The sequence below is a fragment of the Calliopsis andreniformis genome, chromosome 2, assembly GCF_051401765.1.
Source record: "Calliopsis andreniformis isolate RMS-2024a chromosome 2, iyCalAndr_principal, whole genome shotgun sequence".
Lineage (NCBI taxonomy): Eukaryota > Metazoa > Arthropoda > Insecta > Hymenoptera > Andrenidae > Calliopsis > Calliopsis andreniformis.
This window is the reverse complement of record NC_135063.1, coordinates 13,992,009-14,008,550: the sequence shown is the minus strand read 5'-3', so window position 1 is coordinate 14,008,550 and position 16,542 is coordinate 13,992,009. Positions and strand designations below refer to the sequence as shown.

The following is a 16,542-nucleotide window of genomic DNA, read 5'->3' as shown; positions in this document are numbered from 1 at the left end:
TTCAGCGATCTCCTCTCAGAGCATTTTTCTCACAGCGTCCACAGTGGCCAATAAAAAATATAGCAGGAGGATTGGCAACGTTTTAAGTAGTAACCGCCTTCTACGTCGCGGTTGGTCGGCCATTGCGTAGTTGCAGCCAGCGAAGGCCGTTCTAGGTCGTTCGGTAGTTGCCATTAGGCAATGCCTCTCGCGCTGGTTACCTTACGCAGCTAATTCGACGCGACTTTTGTCCTTGTCGGGATTGAGAACGCGTTGGTTTTCTCGAATCGCCGCAAAACTGCTTAGAAGCTTCTTATCTGGAGGCGTTTTATTGACAGCGCGTTTGAAAAGAAAAATGAGCGATACTGTACCATGGCATCGGCAAGAAAACTGGTTACTTTTTCAGCCAGAGGTTATAAAAGCTAATTGATAATTTTCAATAGAAACCATCGTTCTCTGTCCAACGAAATGCTGCTTAAAAACTCCCTCGTTCTAAGTCCCCCAATCACGTGCCAAATATTTCACCCTACCAGCCGAGGGTGGAGCCTCGATTTTGCCAGACAATTTACTACAACGACACGTGGTATTTTTAGCGCCATACTGAAATCCTGGTCACGTGTTACAGGAGAAACCTCCACCTCGTCGCTGCTCCGAGGCAGGGATTGTTTTGGATAGCCGCGGACCACGGCGACGTTCACGAGGAAAACTTGGGAATTTATGAACTTGTAAGGTACGTTCCTGCACAGCCAGCCGACTCTCGGCAAAATGTACTTTCGTTACTTTCTCGTCGGTCTCTTTTTCCCTGCCCCCTTCACCCCGCCTACGACGCCTCGTTTATTTGTTAGCCGTGCGATAAAACTCCAGCTCGCGTCCCCCCTCATCGTTCCCCTTCGAACCGTCTTCCCGTTCCGAAGAAATAATGCTGGAAAAAGCCAGAGCCGCGACATACACCCCCGCCTTTTTAACGATCGCACTTAACCGTACGCGTTTCCGCGCTGACACACGATGTCCGCAGGATTTGCGATCGCGACAGTCGGCTGACGATGTTCGGTATAAATACCGAATAACCTTTAGCAGCCGGTACGCTCTTACGGGTTCATCAACAGGAAATGCCCCGCGTGCTCCCGATGAAACTTTGAAGTTCCGCAAAGTACCGCCATAAATTGTCCACCGTTACTTACGACTTCTTTTCCCGCGGACTTTTGCGCCGCAATAGCGGTAATAATAATAACTCATTTGAACTGAGCTAGTAGTCGAGGTTTTTAGACGCTGAGACATTAGACGTTAAGTACCCTTGTGTTACGTAGCCTTTGGAGTCCTAGGGAAGGAAGACTATGAATCACAAAGATAGCGGGAGATTTAAAATTAGGGATCTTCTAATGGCTGGCTGTTCCATGAGATTGAGTTGACAATTGTAGGCTGTAGGAATAATCTTGAACCAGGTTCTACAGGTCGTTTCAAAATAAAAGTTTTTATCGCGTCACGAGAAGCCTTAGTTTTCGTTTACGTCTCGGTTACGTAACTCCATTTGACGCAGAAGGTCGACGATGGGTCAGACGCGACGGGGTGCTCGGTTTTTCTTTCTCGCAGAGCAATGGCGCCTGATTTCCGCGACTCCTAGATGAGCGAGGATCAGCACGGTCTATGGTCAAACTATAAAGGCCATCTGTTCGCTTTTAGAGTCTCCTTTATGCCGCACGGTGACGTCACACCGCGCTGAGATAAACGTAGATGAACGCCCACTCGTCGGATATCGTGCCACCTTGTTCTCCTCTTTCTCGCGTTCGTCGTCTTCCTCGTCGACCCAGTCGCGCGTTCTCCACCTTGTTCTCTATATAGGCGTCGAATTCCTCACCCTCCTCTCGCCCTCTGCCATCCCCCGACCGCATTGAGTGACGCGTCCGCATTATACTAGCGGACTTTAACGATCGTTCGACTATTCGTCGGAGATCCTTCTTTGAGGAAAGGGTTTCGGGTGACTGGAAACGCTTTTGGCAACAGCGACACAAGGATGGGCATCATTGTCATCTGTAAATCAATTGAACTTTCGTTTACTCGAGCTTTCAGAAACGGGTCTGCATTTCTTTCTGCCCCGAAAGCTCTGCTTTGTATCGACTTTTCACTCATCTTTGTCGGCGACACTTTGGAGGATGTGGGTCCCATTCTATTTTGCGAGTCTAGTGACTCATGGGAGACACTTGGTTCTTAAAGGATGTCAATGATAAGTGGATGCTATCGTATACTCTGTGACCACTTGAGGGTAGCTTTGAAGTCCTTCGAGTTTAAAAAAGAAATTATTGTTCACTTTCAATTGTTCCAAGCACTATCCACTTCATTATAAAAAAAAAAGGAAATAAAATTGGAGCTTATCGCGCTAATCCAGTGACAAAAGTCGTCGCGTTATCGAGAGCGCCGCGTGACGGCACTCGGCCGAGGCAGGGCTGGTCGCACGTTGGCCCGCAGCCAGGCGTCCCGACGCTTGCCGAGAGGGTGGACCGAGTCCGGCCGAAGACGGCGTCCCGGCGTCGAGCGTCCGTCAGTGCGTGTGCGACATGGCTGCGAGGCGCTACGGCGACCTAGACGCCCTCCACTTCGCGATGTGAACACACCCGCAGAGCGTCCTCGAACCGAGATCGCTGAACGATCCTCAACGTAGCCCAAAGGTTCCCGCGGTTCTGTGCTCTCGCGTCCGAAACGAGTAATCACGAGCGGGTCGTCGCGTCAACGACCTTCAAAGGTACCTCGAAGAACGTGCCACTAAGGACTCTAGTCGATCGTCGCTGGGGGTTGCTTTGACACGTTTCTAAACCGAATAATCGAACTTGCTTCTGCGAATTCTGTTTACACTTTGACGTGGATTTGAAGAAAATTCACTTTTTGGAGATTACTCTTCGACTTAGTCCACTGTGACGTGGCTGACACGGAAGTCGTTTGAGGGAGAGTAGGATGATCAGTGGTACATCGCAAGGCATTTGGTCAGTGAAAGAAGGTTGAGTTTGTGTGAACTGTTGAGGGACTTTAGAAGCTAGGCTCCAGGTTTCTTAGCTTTGGGACGATGGAACAAATTGTTCAGGATTGTTGAGTTCCACTTGGAGCACATGGAATAAAAGAAACTTTAGAATAGAGAATACGAAAGACTGTTGCATTGGACTGACAGTGATGCTGGATACTGCTTCGTGCCGCTACTGAAGCATTCACTGGAAAAAATGTAGAAAACGTGGAGAACAATATGCCAAGCAATATGGCGAGATAGACGCAGGGAATCGAATACCCATTGCGTCGCCAGAGAAGGATCTTAGACGATCTTGTCTCGTAGAAACGAAGCTAAACGTACCATTCCTACGGCGAGACAGAGTTGCATTCCTTCTAAAGAAGCTGTCAGGGAACCGAGGGAGGTGGTTCCTTTCGACAAATTGTACATAAACGCTCACTGATCGTGGACCACAAGTATACCTACGGACTTAGCAAATAGAATAAGTTTCATTGAACAGAAACTGTACAAACGCACCCTCTCCTGAAACAAACACTACACAGACTCTAGTGGAAATAAAAAGTGCAAACAGTGCAAGGTTTTCGTCAAGTACCTACCTCTCCAAGCGCAAGGACATTCAGAGGTGACCTTTAGGGAACGTACGTACCCTCAAAGTCGTTGCACCCTAAGCTGCCATCGATGCGACCCGGTCGTGGTCTTCATGGTATCGCACAGAGAAACTGGCGAATCGAATGGCACGTCTCCTGCGAGATAAACATGTCAGTGGAGGGATCCCTTGTGTGTTGGCGGATCGCTGGTGATCGACGTTATCCAGGATTCTCGTTGATCCCTGGACCGCGCCAATGATCAGACTGAACAGTGCGTGTAATCCGCTAGGCCGCGTGTCAAGATCGTTTCGGCTGTCGTAGCTTGACAACCGACTGGACAAGTTATGTCGGGCCAGTGACGCGGCCAGGCAGAAGTTTGGGGGAGAGGCCGATGTGTCTGTCGACGAAACGGTGGCTTCTACTCCGCCCGTGCGAAGGGGACGAAGAAGAGGAGGAGGAAGGGGGTCGTGGTTGAAGGGGAGCGCGTGCATACCGTCGTCGTCGTCGTCGTTGTTTGCACGCGTGCAGCTCCCTGCGGTGTGCACGTGCGTCGTTGCGTACGTGCGTGCCCGTGTCTTTCTGTGTGTACATGTGTGTATAGTGCAGGAACCGACGATGGAATATCGGTGAGGTCACGAGGTCACCGCAGAATGCCTGAGCCCAGGGCGAAGCGCTGTAAACACTGTGACGGTACGGGCACACCGCTTGCCTGCGTGTGTGTTTGCGCTCGACTGCACAGGAGAACTCTTGTCTAGCTCTAACCTGCTGACTAACCACGATTAATAAAATTTCTTGCTGTCCCTGTTTTTATTGTGTTGTCTTAACTTCATTAACCTTCACCCTTGCCAAGTGACTGGAGCAAGGAGGTTTGATTGATGCGTGTGTCCTGTATGATTTGTTGCGAAGTACTGGGGGGATGGTTCTTGCATGGTCTTGAGTTGTTTTTGTTGGGAGGATCACCTTCGCCCATAGGATGGAGGAGTTTAGGGGAAGGGAGAGAAGTGCAACTTCCGAGGGAAATATCGATGTTAATGAGGTCCGAGTAGGAGGCCATTTTATCTGTGGGTCATTTATTCCGCGGCTACGGCCGGACACTTGGACCAGGCTTGAGGCAGACCAAGGCGAGTGCGCACAGCGCATTCCAATCGGATGGCAACCACGTCCAACTACCTTCCCCGCTGCCTCACCCTCGTCCCGCCTTCCTTCTTTCGCCTCTCGCGCTCCACACCGACAGTATTTTTATCCCCGGTTATTCACCCTCTTATCTGCGAATAGAGGCGCCCCTTATCCACCTGGATTCATGCCTTCTTTCCGTCTCGACTGTCCGCTGCTCTCTCTTCCGTTCGGCAACCACGCGTTTACCAATCGACTTGTTGACGCTGGTCGACGATTACACTTTTAATTCCCTTTAAAACCCTTAAGAATTGATGAATACGACACCTATTCATCCACATTTACCACTGATATTCTTCACTATTACTTGCTTCCTTAATGGCTAGAATTTTTACTCTATTTATTTACCCCATTGTACCATGAAATAAAGAAATAACGAGTTCTGCCGAAGTGTTTTTCTGCGAAAGAAAGAGAAGTTCCATAGGGAATATTCGCGAGATCAAGTTTAGTGTCAAGATTAGTCAGCGTGGACCAGTTTATTTGAATTTCCATCCCCGATCGATCGCCTATGCAAACAGTGAAAACATTCCAGGATGGTAACGATCACTTCGGGTATTGGCCTACATTTATCCCCGGGCGATCTTATTCGCCCAGTCGTTTCGCAGGCGTATCTCTTTTTGTTTTTCGAAACGTCGAACCCGGGGTTCGGCCAGATGGCTGCGATTAAAAAAAGGATTTACTCTTTCTCTGCTATGGGCGTCTTACGTTTCCGTTCTCCCGTTTGCATCAGGCATTCTTAAACAGAATTTATAAATACAGAGCTGGACTTTTTACGTTCTTTGTTATAGCGAATTGCTAGGTCTACGTATTGTCTGGAACCTTGGAAGAACAAGTTCTAGATTTAAATGATACTCTGGGTTATTTGCTACGTCTAGATGTACGATTGTCTACTGACTTATGTATGAGTGCCTACTGATAGTGTTTCTGTATAAACTTCTGCAAGACTAATTACACGTATCCAGCGTCCACCAAGTCCTGGTGATAAAGGAGATCTAGTAGAAAAGGACCCCGAAACGCATCGTGGACAGACAGTCAGACGGTGATGTATGGTGTTGAGACGGGTCGATGATTACGAGGAATCTGTTCCCTCGTTCTTCGAGGAGCACGTCGTTAACGAACGTCCGCCCCTTTTAATTACTTTGTTCATTAATCAGCAAGGTGGCCTCGGCGCTAGGGGTTACTGCCCTTACGAGGGAAGCAAACACTCTGTCATGAGTTAATTAACCGGCTCGTCTGGGACTTTGTCGAACAGGTCGAGTCAACTTTGAACCCTTCCTGTGTGCCAGCTTATTTTTCCTTTGGCGTCTGTAGACAGACCGTGTCTTTTATCTCAAGTATAGCGTTCTAGTTGACGTCTCAGTTATTATCTGGTATTTGAAAATTGTTAAGGTAGAAGTTAGATCAGTTACTCACGAGTTACGTAATATTCGTAAGAGTTTTTTCAGAGTACAATGACCAAACCGAGCGAGGGTGATGCTTACGCATCGAATTCTTGGTGGATGTATCAACGCTTAATAATACAAAGTCGTCTCGGATTTAAGAAAGCGCGAGGGCACCAACGTCGCGATCATTCGATTTAATGCAACATATATTACGGATTTCTAAAATACAGGAAACTAAAAAATGTCATCACCAGATGGTCGAGGCTTGATCGTGACGGGCGGGGGGAACGCTCGAAAAATATCGTCCATTCCGAACCTTTTCTTTTTTACGAGATCACGCGCGTGTTCTTCAAAGAGGAACGTTTACCGAGAGACAGTGAAATATCGTTTTCTGCCTGTACGCCGTAGATTCTCTTTATTTCCGCGCCTTTCTATTCCTGCTGTTACGTAAGATTCCGAATTATTTCTGGCTTTATTTCTTTTTCCTCTTTCACTTCTTTTCGCCGTTTCACGATACTCCTCAAGGCCACGATCGTTATAAGATCGCGGGCTATGTGGGCGATGACAATCGTACGATCGTGAAAGGTGCCCGAACAACTCGGACCACCTATAAATTTCACTCTAAAATTGTTCTCTTTTGATGTGTACTATTCCTTTGATTTTTTTATTTATTTATTAGTATGTATTCTGTAATTTTCCCTTCGTGATTGTAAGACATTGGTAAGTTCAGTTCAAGGGATCAGGATTAACTCGCCACTTACGATCCTTCAATGGAGCCTCGAAACATGAACCAAAGTAGTGTTAATTAATTTCTCAGAGACACTTTTCTATTCTTCTCTTCCCTATCCAGACAGAAGCTCAGAAGGAATCTATTCCCAATCACATTTTCAATCCTCGTACAACATTAATATTAACATAAATTCGTAGACTAGCAAATGGCTCATAAACCTGGAGTCCAGCAGCTGTCGATGAGGAACAGTCTAAATTTAAGCCTGATCACTTCGATAAGCTACATAATCTGTCCAACAATACGAGTACCACCCCAAGCCTCGCACCTCTGGAATCGCTATCAAAGAGGCGGCTGTACCATAAAAAATCCTCGATGAAACACAACTTCTCGACATTTCCTCGAATCCGTACGTCCTGCGGCGCGACCTTCAAAGGACCAGCCAGGCGAGAATTTGGCAGCTCGCGGTTCTCGAGACGCCTAGTTTGATTATTTATCAGGACGGTATGCGAGATGCGTGGGCAGCCCTATCCCCCGTGTTCCCGCTCGTTTTCGCTGGCTGGCCGGTTTCCAACGCGGCGACACCCTCACACCTACGGATTCCTTTAGCACAGCGATCGTGTACGTGCGTGGACGCCGGCGTTCTACAAGCACTACTCTCTCGCGAGGCCCTCTTACGTCTGCACCTCGTCGTGTACGCGTTACGTCGTCGTGATTACGTGCGAGCCTCGCGCCTCTGGCTTTTGCACGTTTCCTCCTTTCCACCTGACAGAATGGCCATCGTGCTTTTGTTCTTCCCTGGAACTGATGCGCCAGTTTATTATTCGAGGATATTGAATCAGTAGAATCACGATTTTATGCTATATCGGTGTAGGGGGCAGAGGAATATTTAGCTGTTGGAATTCGATGTGATCCACTTTTGGATCCAGCCTTGGGAAATTCCATCCATAGGAAATTCTAGGAATTTTTATAAAGATTGAATATCTGGAAGGTTTGCCTCACCTTATCTCTGTGACAGTTTTCTTGTCGATTAGGGAGGCTGTATTCTAGTGGTCAGTCTGAGTAAACCGCAGACGGTGACTAATAGTTAGTCGAAATACGCGAATGATTAAGCCGAGACTAGAATAAGGCGCGTTCTTTAATCTACAAGGGGTCAACGCTTGACGACAGATCGGTATTCTTGGACCCGAATATTACGTCGAAGAACTAAAATCGTCAAACAGGAAAATGCAGGACGTATTAATAGTTTTCTCGTAAAAATAGAATTGTGATGCATTGCGCGCGCGCGCGCACGTTGCTGCAAACGGAATCGTAAAACCACACTCTTTTCTAGAACTCATCAGTCTTTCAATTACTCCGCGGAAGTACGGAATTCAATTACTCCTCTTCTACGCCTTTTTTGTTTTCCCAGGGAGACTATAACCTCGTCAGGATGTAAATTCGTTAATAGCGAAGAAGAAGGATGTGTATTCTACAGACTATGGGACTAGATGGACGAGAAAAAGATGGTGAACGATGTACGAGACTTCTATTTCCGACGACGCGATTAGGCTTATTTATGGGTGGCGCCGGAAGGAAGGAAAATCGACAGAAGTGTCTTTTCCTGCTTTCGAAAAACGTAGGGCATGCCAAATTCAAGATTCTGATTCAATCACCTCTTTACTCTTCCGGTACAGTAAGTGCAGGCTGTTGCAAAAAGCCTCGATGAAAAGTTCCTCAATCTCTCGATGTTGCAGAGAAGAAGGACCCAGATCGTGAACAATCCAGCTATAAATTTATTCGTGTTCAATCAAACGATCTCCACGACAAAGATCAAGGGCAGAAAGAGATCGAGGGGAAAGAGAGTTGTTGACGATCAAGACAGGTGCTGGTTGCCGCATGGTCGCGCGACGATGGTCACCTTTATCGGACGAGATCGAAGATAATCTCGCCATCTTTCCCCCCCCGTGGTTTTTTTCTCCTGTACCCCTCACCCTTTGGCGCGCATACGAGGCGACCGATCTCCTGTTGCTCTTGGCACCGGTGCGCATGGTTTACGCGGCAACAGCTGTGCTCGCACGCACTTTGCTCGCGCAAAACATCGCTAATGGACCGACAACCTCAGCCGAGTCTGCCTCGCTTACGCGTAAATATAGTGAACTGACCGATTCTCTTCCTCCCTTTCTTTCCCTGACTCTGTCTTTCCCTTTCTGGGACTCTGGCTAGCTCGATTTTCTGCAGAGGACGATACCTCTGCCTGGGTGAAATTTTGTAAGGAATATTGGAGTTGTTGGAGCTGTTTCGTCAGAAATAATGATTCTGATGCAGAGATGCTGAGTTGGATTGATTTCAAATAGAGATTTTTATTTCTTTTATACTGTCTGTATTACCGTCTGGAGTGAAAGGGTAGGTCATAGCATGTATCACGCACGCCAGTGGACTAGAGGTGGCCTCTGATACCGATAGACGCAGTGGCGTGTGTATATGCAGGCGAGATGTGTGCTGAAGCTAAACATTCCGCGGTGCATTCACCCTGGCATTGCTGTAAAAATAAACGGATCGCCAACGGTGTGTATCCACCTCGTCCCCGAGGTCTCCGTTTCATTTACGATACCACTGAACCGAACCCTGCGTTGCATCTCTTCCTTGATCTCCCTCCTACGCCAGAGACCTTGCACCTGGCCCCATCACGAGATAAAAGTGGATCACGATCGAAAGAATTTGGGAAGACTCGCTGGGGGTCTTGGCCACAACCTTTGTTCACTTCGTTTCGAAGGAGACTAGAGGAACTTAAGATGGGCTTCATTCTATTTATCTAGTATCACTCTAGGGTTTTTCATGATATACCTCAGGTCGAAACTGATTTCCCAACTCCAAGTAGTCAGTGGGCATTAATCGTTTTGTTGGTATGTAAATGTTTTACGCAACAGAACGGCGTACTTCTGATCCACATGGTTAGTATCTCGTAACGTCGAGCATTAAGAGAGCATGTAGAACCGCTTTTTCCTTTTTTTATGGTTCCCTGACCTTGATGTTCGGCTGCAAACAAGCTTAGGACGTCCCGGAACGGGCCTTGCTGTCACTCGTAAAAGTGATTTAAAAGTGCAGCGTAAACGATGCTGAATAGTGGATGATGTAAACGCAGGCTGCTAGTATAGAACTGGACCATCGTGCCTGACCAGACTCCAAGATCTCTTGACCGATGGAAGGACAAAGTGATATTCCAAAATGTTCCTCAAACTCGTATATCTGCTACTATTTAGACATTCTTGAATATTTTGGACAAACAGTGCCTTCAATAGGACATCTACTCTTTTAATGAAAAACGCTTAACCTTTTCCCTTTTCGATCGCGAATTAGTTACGTCTCTTGACCTTCCTCGATGTCTCGCGATCGGGTAATTCTCTCACGAAACGACAGTATGTCGCGGAGGAAAGAATATGCAGCTGAGACGTGCCAAGTGAGTCAGTGAGTTGGATGGTTCACGAAATTAGATCGCGCGGATGTTGCTGCATCGCTGTAACCGGCATTGATTCATCGGGTCCATCGTTTGCGAGCAGATGTTGCTGATATACAATGAACCGTGTACTTCGGCCGAACGACGTAGACTAAATTCTGGAAAAATTTCTATAGCTTCGAATTTAAGAATTGCCTCACGCCAGACGTTTTTCTTTTAGATTTAGAAGCATTAAGAGAATGTCTCGTAAAGATAAATCAGGGGATTACAGTAGTCTTCCAGATTTAAAATATAATATTTTGTCTCTAGGAAAGCTGTTCTATTGATATCATCGCTTCTATGAAAAAAACGTTCTCAATGAAGTCTCTTAAACCCACCCCATCCGCTACAGCAATACTTTCTATTTATTTCTATCCGCTGTTCAGCTCTGCCATTTAATCGTCCGACTCCCTACATCTGTCTTCCTAATCCTAACTTCGAAACAACAGCCCAGCGCCTCCTCCGTAGAGCAAAAAGCTCGAACAGCCAGTTTATTCTAAGGCTTTGTACTCGGTTCTCGTGACGAATTTCCCCGTGCTCGAGGATGACCGTAATTCATGCGTCGACGGAATATCAGGTGGCACCGTGACGCGCTTAAGTAACAGGGATTTAGAGTACGCGGCTGAAACAAGGGAGTACCAGATGAAAAACGATGATCGGACAAGATATGACGACGCCTGGCATGGACTTGGCGTCGGGTCTAGGAAGCGAGTCTCTTCCACCGTTGTAGCCCTTAATGAGCCCAACACGAGACTAGTCCAACCTCTTTAACTCTGTTTCTTCTGTCAACCGCTTCTGTCTGCTTCGCGGTCCCGCTGTCTTCTTCGTCCTCTTCTTCTCCTTCATCTGCTTCTCTGCCTCTCCACCCTCATCCACGTCGGGAGCATGACCTGGATGGCACCCAAACGAAATACCATCATCCTGTTTGTTTCCTTTTTCGCGCGCCATTTTGGAGAACCGTTCGTCGCGTTGCTCCAGTTCGCCCAGCCACTGTGCAGCGCGCGTAAACAGCTCTCCGCTTGTCACCAGGGATTAATGAACGACCGTTGCTGGCATTTCCTAAATTTGGCGGATTCGTTGCTCCCTTCTAGGCCCTTTTCGTCCTGTTAACACTTGCGTCAAGGTAGGGTCAGTGTTTGCATTCAAATATTTGAATATTTGAAAATTTTAATATTTGAATATTTGAAAATTTGAAAATTTGAAAATTTGAAAATTTGAAAATTTGAAAATTTGAAAATTTAGAAATTTATGACAGTTTAAAAGGCTTTTAAAATATATTCAATGATGGTCCAAGACGACACAGAATAGCGTTTATTCAGACAGAGATGTCATAGAGAAGACATAAGAGCTAGTCTCACGTGTTAAAACATTAATCTTCCCGAAGTTCATAATCAAAATCAAAGAATAGACGAAATGGTCTGCAAACAGAAGGTCTGACAACCAAACTTGTTGATTCTGGCCCGTTCTCGATATTTGCCAACCCTCTATACATCTGAAACAGAAGCAAACCGTGGAGTGGCGGGTCGAAGGATCGATAACGGTGCTGGTGCACCGGGAAACGCTTCAATGCCAATGTTAAACCGGCATTCTTGAGTGCAGGGACGAAATTAACCCGAGCCTCGCGAGCTACGCGAACGCGTGAACGCACCCCGCGTCGTCGAACCTTGCCAAAAGCGTTTCCATTATCTGCTTCCTGTCGCACCTTTATGAATGCCCATCGCTACTGACCAATTGGCTGTCTTTCGCTCCCGACCTAGCCCCCTCACGTCTCGAGCTCGTTTCTGGCCAATTTCGTCGTTAAATATACGCTTATTTATTTTTAAATGATGAATGTCGAAGCGTGTCGCCGCATCCGAGAGTATTTGTAGGCTGTTTGTCAGGGGTATTGCATTAATGGAGGGAACAAATGGAACGCTATTCGAGGAAAGTTGTACACTCGGTGTTGTTACGACACTGCTTCTGATTGCCTCGTAAAACCATTTACTGTTCTTCGTCAAGTAACTCTTTTAAACTGTTTTACAAAATAAAGTTTTGATCCCACCCAGCTCATATAACTGCCCATTCAATATGTAAAAGAATTAGCTCCCCGAGATTTCACGTAGCAGTTACAGAACACTCGAGATTCTACTTTACATTTCCATTCCCCTTGACAGACTCCGTGGATCTAAATTTCTATCGCGATGGTTGGTGGTATTCGAGATGAAGCGTTAATTTGCCTGCTGACTATGCTGAACTATGCGGTTGTTAGAACAACAGCTTAACGTCGTTCCCCGTTCGTTCGTCCGCCAGTGTCGCGCGGAAACAAGTGAGTTTATCGAGTCATAACTGTTGCGCGTCGCCTGAGAAAATTGGAAGCTGCGCGGCCGCGAGGATATTATCGCTGCGATGACAGCCGTTCTACGATTCGTATCCGCCAGGGTACTCGCTTTAATGACTCCATAACTCTGCGCATCAGATCGTGGAACGACCGCGCTTGGATTATTGCACGTTCTCAACGTATTTGTTCATATCCTATTTCACCGTTACTCTTTGCAGTTGAACATTCAAACAACCTGATCTAAATTTAAATCAAGTTTTAATTCCTGAAACACGAATAAACTGTATAGACTCCGTAGGAGGTTATTCAGGAAGCTTTTATCGCCATGTGGAGGTTAAGGTGGAACTCCAAATGGGTGAGGTGCCCTCGTTGAGGAAATGATTTGAAGATTGATTGGCCAAGGAACGTGAGTGCCACGAACTACAAATACCAGCAGCCGTACCGACATGGAACAAATCGGAATTGGCTATTTTTGCACATCAGAAGCGTGGATTGTCGCGTCGTGAAGTGGCCGATGCTGATATTTGCGTAGCGCCGCTAACTGGTTCGCCGGATTTATCCGCAACCTTGAGAATAACGGGCGTGATTTGTCCCGGTCGTAATACGTGCTTGATTCCGTTAAAAGTCTTGCGTGTCTTGGGAGTTGGCTCCCGACAACATTGTTGCTGTAAATTGCCCGATTTCGCAAAGCCCCACCGAGTGAACTGGCTCCGTTCGCGAGGCCTCGTTAACTCGTCCACCGCGTGCGTTCCAAAAGCGTGAAAAAGGAAACGGTTCTCCGCTCCGATCGATTTCTCTTATCTCTTTCGAATATCGAAGGACAGCTGCTTTGATTAACTGGAACTAAAGGACGTGGAATAGTGCAGAGGATCTTGGTAGATTTATTTTACAGTTCATTTTAAACATACTGCTCGAGTTTCAATTGGACAACAATTTCACTTAATTATTAGCTCAGCAGTAAATCGCTCTCAATTGAGTAGCAGCTCCAGAACTCGTCAATTCTTATCCCAGGCTGGCTCCAATTCAGCAAACAGTTCCTATGCCTTTTTTCCTTTAATACTGTACATATATTTAATAATTACTCTACTACAAGTACCTAGGTCTACTCTTGCATCAATTCTCAAAGAGTAACACTCACAGACGAGTCACAACAGATTACAACGTTGTAGAAAATAGGAAATTCGCAATTTGTTTCGACAACCTGAGCAGCCACGATTATAAAGAGGAAAACCTTAACATTGGCGCGAATTTATAATACTTGTTCAGTCATAAACGTCAACCAGCACGTCATTCCCGCTCGAAATATGTCCGACGCGTCAGACGTGGTTCTTCCAATAGCTCCACCTTCCGCTACCATCGGCTCGCGATACGAGGTTTGCCTCGAAACAACGAGCGGTTAAGCGATTGAGAATCTTCGTCGATAAGCAAGGTTGTTAGTGTCGCAATTCGGGGGCGTCCTCGCGCGCGGTCCAGCTGGGAGCCACCTACGAGCGATGCGTCGTGGTTGAGATCCCATGAAAAATGGCAAATTGTTTCGGAGCCAGTAATTCGGACGCGACCGCTGGTGATTAATGCACGCTCGCTTATTCAATTTCACGCACCAGACAGCGGATTATTAATCAACGAGGAATGTAAACTGTGGCGGTGGGTGCATAGGTACGAGACCCTGCTCGCGGAGGAGCCTTTGTTGAGCTACTAAAATTACGAACGGCGACAGCTTAATGCCCAGAATTTGTCAGAATCCCGCCGTGTACTGGCGGTTTAATCAGATGGCTTACACTTACGTCAGGAGGGTAACAGTTTTTGCTGGCGCCTTTATTACTAGGCATTGTGCATCCAGCGGCGATTCATCTCAATATGTCCGCAGTAGTCGCTGAGGCTTCAGCTTCAGTGAAATTTCCATGAATTTCAGTCGAGATTAGTTTATTGTGACTATAACAGTAACTCCTTACTGTCACTTTTAGATCTTGCATATTTTTCATTTAACGAAATATAGTATATTTTACGACCTGAGTATTTTATCTTCTCCTTGAGTGAGCGGAGAAAACAGTAGAAATTGGCAAGAGTAAAAAGTTGAAGTTCGGTTCCGTAAATGTTAAAGACACAGTTTATTGTAGAATAGAATGAATCGAAGCTGGTGCTCGAGGCTAACTTGGCAGTGGCGATAAACAGCAGAGTGCATTTACGGTTCCCTCAGACGTCACGGAGCAGTTTCGAGTAATCGCGGGAGGAGCGCGACCGTTCGACATTTCACCCACGCGGCGCCATTTATCGAATGTGCCAGAATGGATTTTTGCGCGAAAATGCCGCAAACGATATTGTAATCGAGCAGCTGCCTAGCTCGAAAACTCCACCAGGATATTTCCGACGCGATTTCCTCGCCTACGAGCGCTGCCACTGCGCGACCGTGTAGGCTGAAAGTCCGCGGTCTTCTGCTAACGAAGCGCTCCCATGTTCAAGAGCGACATTTCAAACGCGCCCACTGATCTTCGGAAAATGCATTCGAACTTGTGCAATGTTGCGATTCGGAGAAGCCAAGATTCGAACACCGTTCTGCTCGTTTCATTCAGCTGTGACTTAACTCGACCTGATTTATCGCTGTCAGATTTATCTCTCGAGTTTTTTCGTTCGGGGTTCACCGACTGGGAGACATTCTTCAAGGATTCTACGATCGAAAGAAAATCAGGTGACTCAGTCTACTAAAAATCCCCCACTATCGTGACTATAATCGCATTCGTGATGACCCAATAAATTCCAGCGAAATGTGCCAGTAGTTCAAACAGATGAATTCTTCCGCAATCGTCGTTCGTAGAACTCCAAGTTCGTGGCTGAGCAGCAGATTGCAGCTCAGCCCTCTAGCCTCAGTTAACTTCTAAAACCGTCCTCTACTAAAACATAACTCATCGGTAGAACATTGATGAAATAAACGGGCCCCTTCATTGCCTCGGGCTTTATTGTTGCAGAACGTGTGCGCGTTCGCTGACGCGACATAAATTCGCGGATTTATCCAGCGGTTTACAAAGTGACGGTCATTTCCGAGTTTTAGTTGGTTTCAGCCGGAGCGGGAGATCGCGGGGCGAGGAAGAGCTCGAAATTTTCTACGACTATGAAGATTCATGGGCCACGAGCCCGAGATGTTCGCGTTCGAGGGCTCGGCTAGACTGGCCCGTCCTTGCATTACGGATATTTCCGTCCGAAGTATTAGACGGTATAAAGGCAGAACGTGTCTCCCCTCTGCCATTCCCGGCATGGCCAGACGTTGGCAAACGCTATGTAAAGCGCTCGGGCGAACCTTTCTGCCCCTTTTTTGCCTTTAAACGACCACGGGTACCGCCTCGCTTTCGTCACCCGTCGCATATGCCTGCGTTCGAGCGCCAAATCGACCTTCGCTCATATGGCAACCTTTCTTCGCGCTTTCTCGCGACGACGGGAGGCTGTGGGGGACCGAAGAATGGGCGGTGAACTTTGACTCGTTGACAGTGGGTAGAAGGTCCTGTGATCAGCGGTAACTGTTCAGTTTTTATTCTTATACATTTCTGGCGCGATGGAAATCGCTTTAGAGGTACTGCTCTAGTTACTTACGCAGTAGGGACGCCTAGAAATATGCGCTGATTGAAAGCAGTAATATAGAACGACATTGAAATACCAAATCTATATTAAGCTTATCTTCCACGCGAATAACAAGTTGTTTATATTACTCGTCAAACGTTGATACAATCTGTGCCTGGAGGCCTTCAAGATACATTAAGCCTCGGATTCTGATTATCCTCGGGTCCTAAGTTTAAATAACTGGGAGCGATTCAGCGAGTTTCCAGTCCATCAGACTCTCGTGAAATTGGTATCCTTCGAATTTCGTAGCGATTTATAAAATCGCGTCGCTCCTAACGCGCGCGCGATATCGATTCTTTCC

At 46.8% G+C, this 16,542-nt stretch overlaps 1 protein-coding gene across 4 annotated transcripts in view; it reads left to right on the top strand.

Annotated features, from left to right (window-relative positions):
- The first annotated feature begins 4,040 nt into the window (after positions 1-4,040).
- LOC143185668 (uncharacterized) overlaps positions 4,041-16,542 on the top strand; it is a 185,052-nt gene continuing 172,550 nt past the window's right edge. For all 4 annotated transcript variants that reach the window (XM_076388865.1, XM_076388881.1, XM_076388872.1 and 1 more), the window contains exon 1: positions 4,041-4,248. In XM_076388865.1, coding sequence (XP_076244980.1) covers positions 4,209-4,248 — 40 coding nt within the window. In that variant the 5' untranslated portion in view covers positions 4,041-4,208. The remainder of the gene's footprint in view (positions 4,249-16,542) is intronic.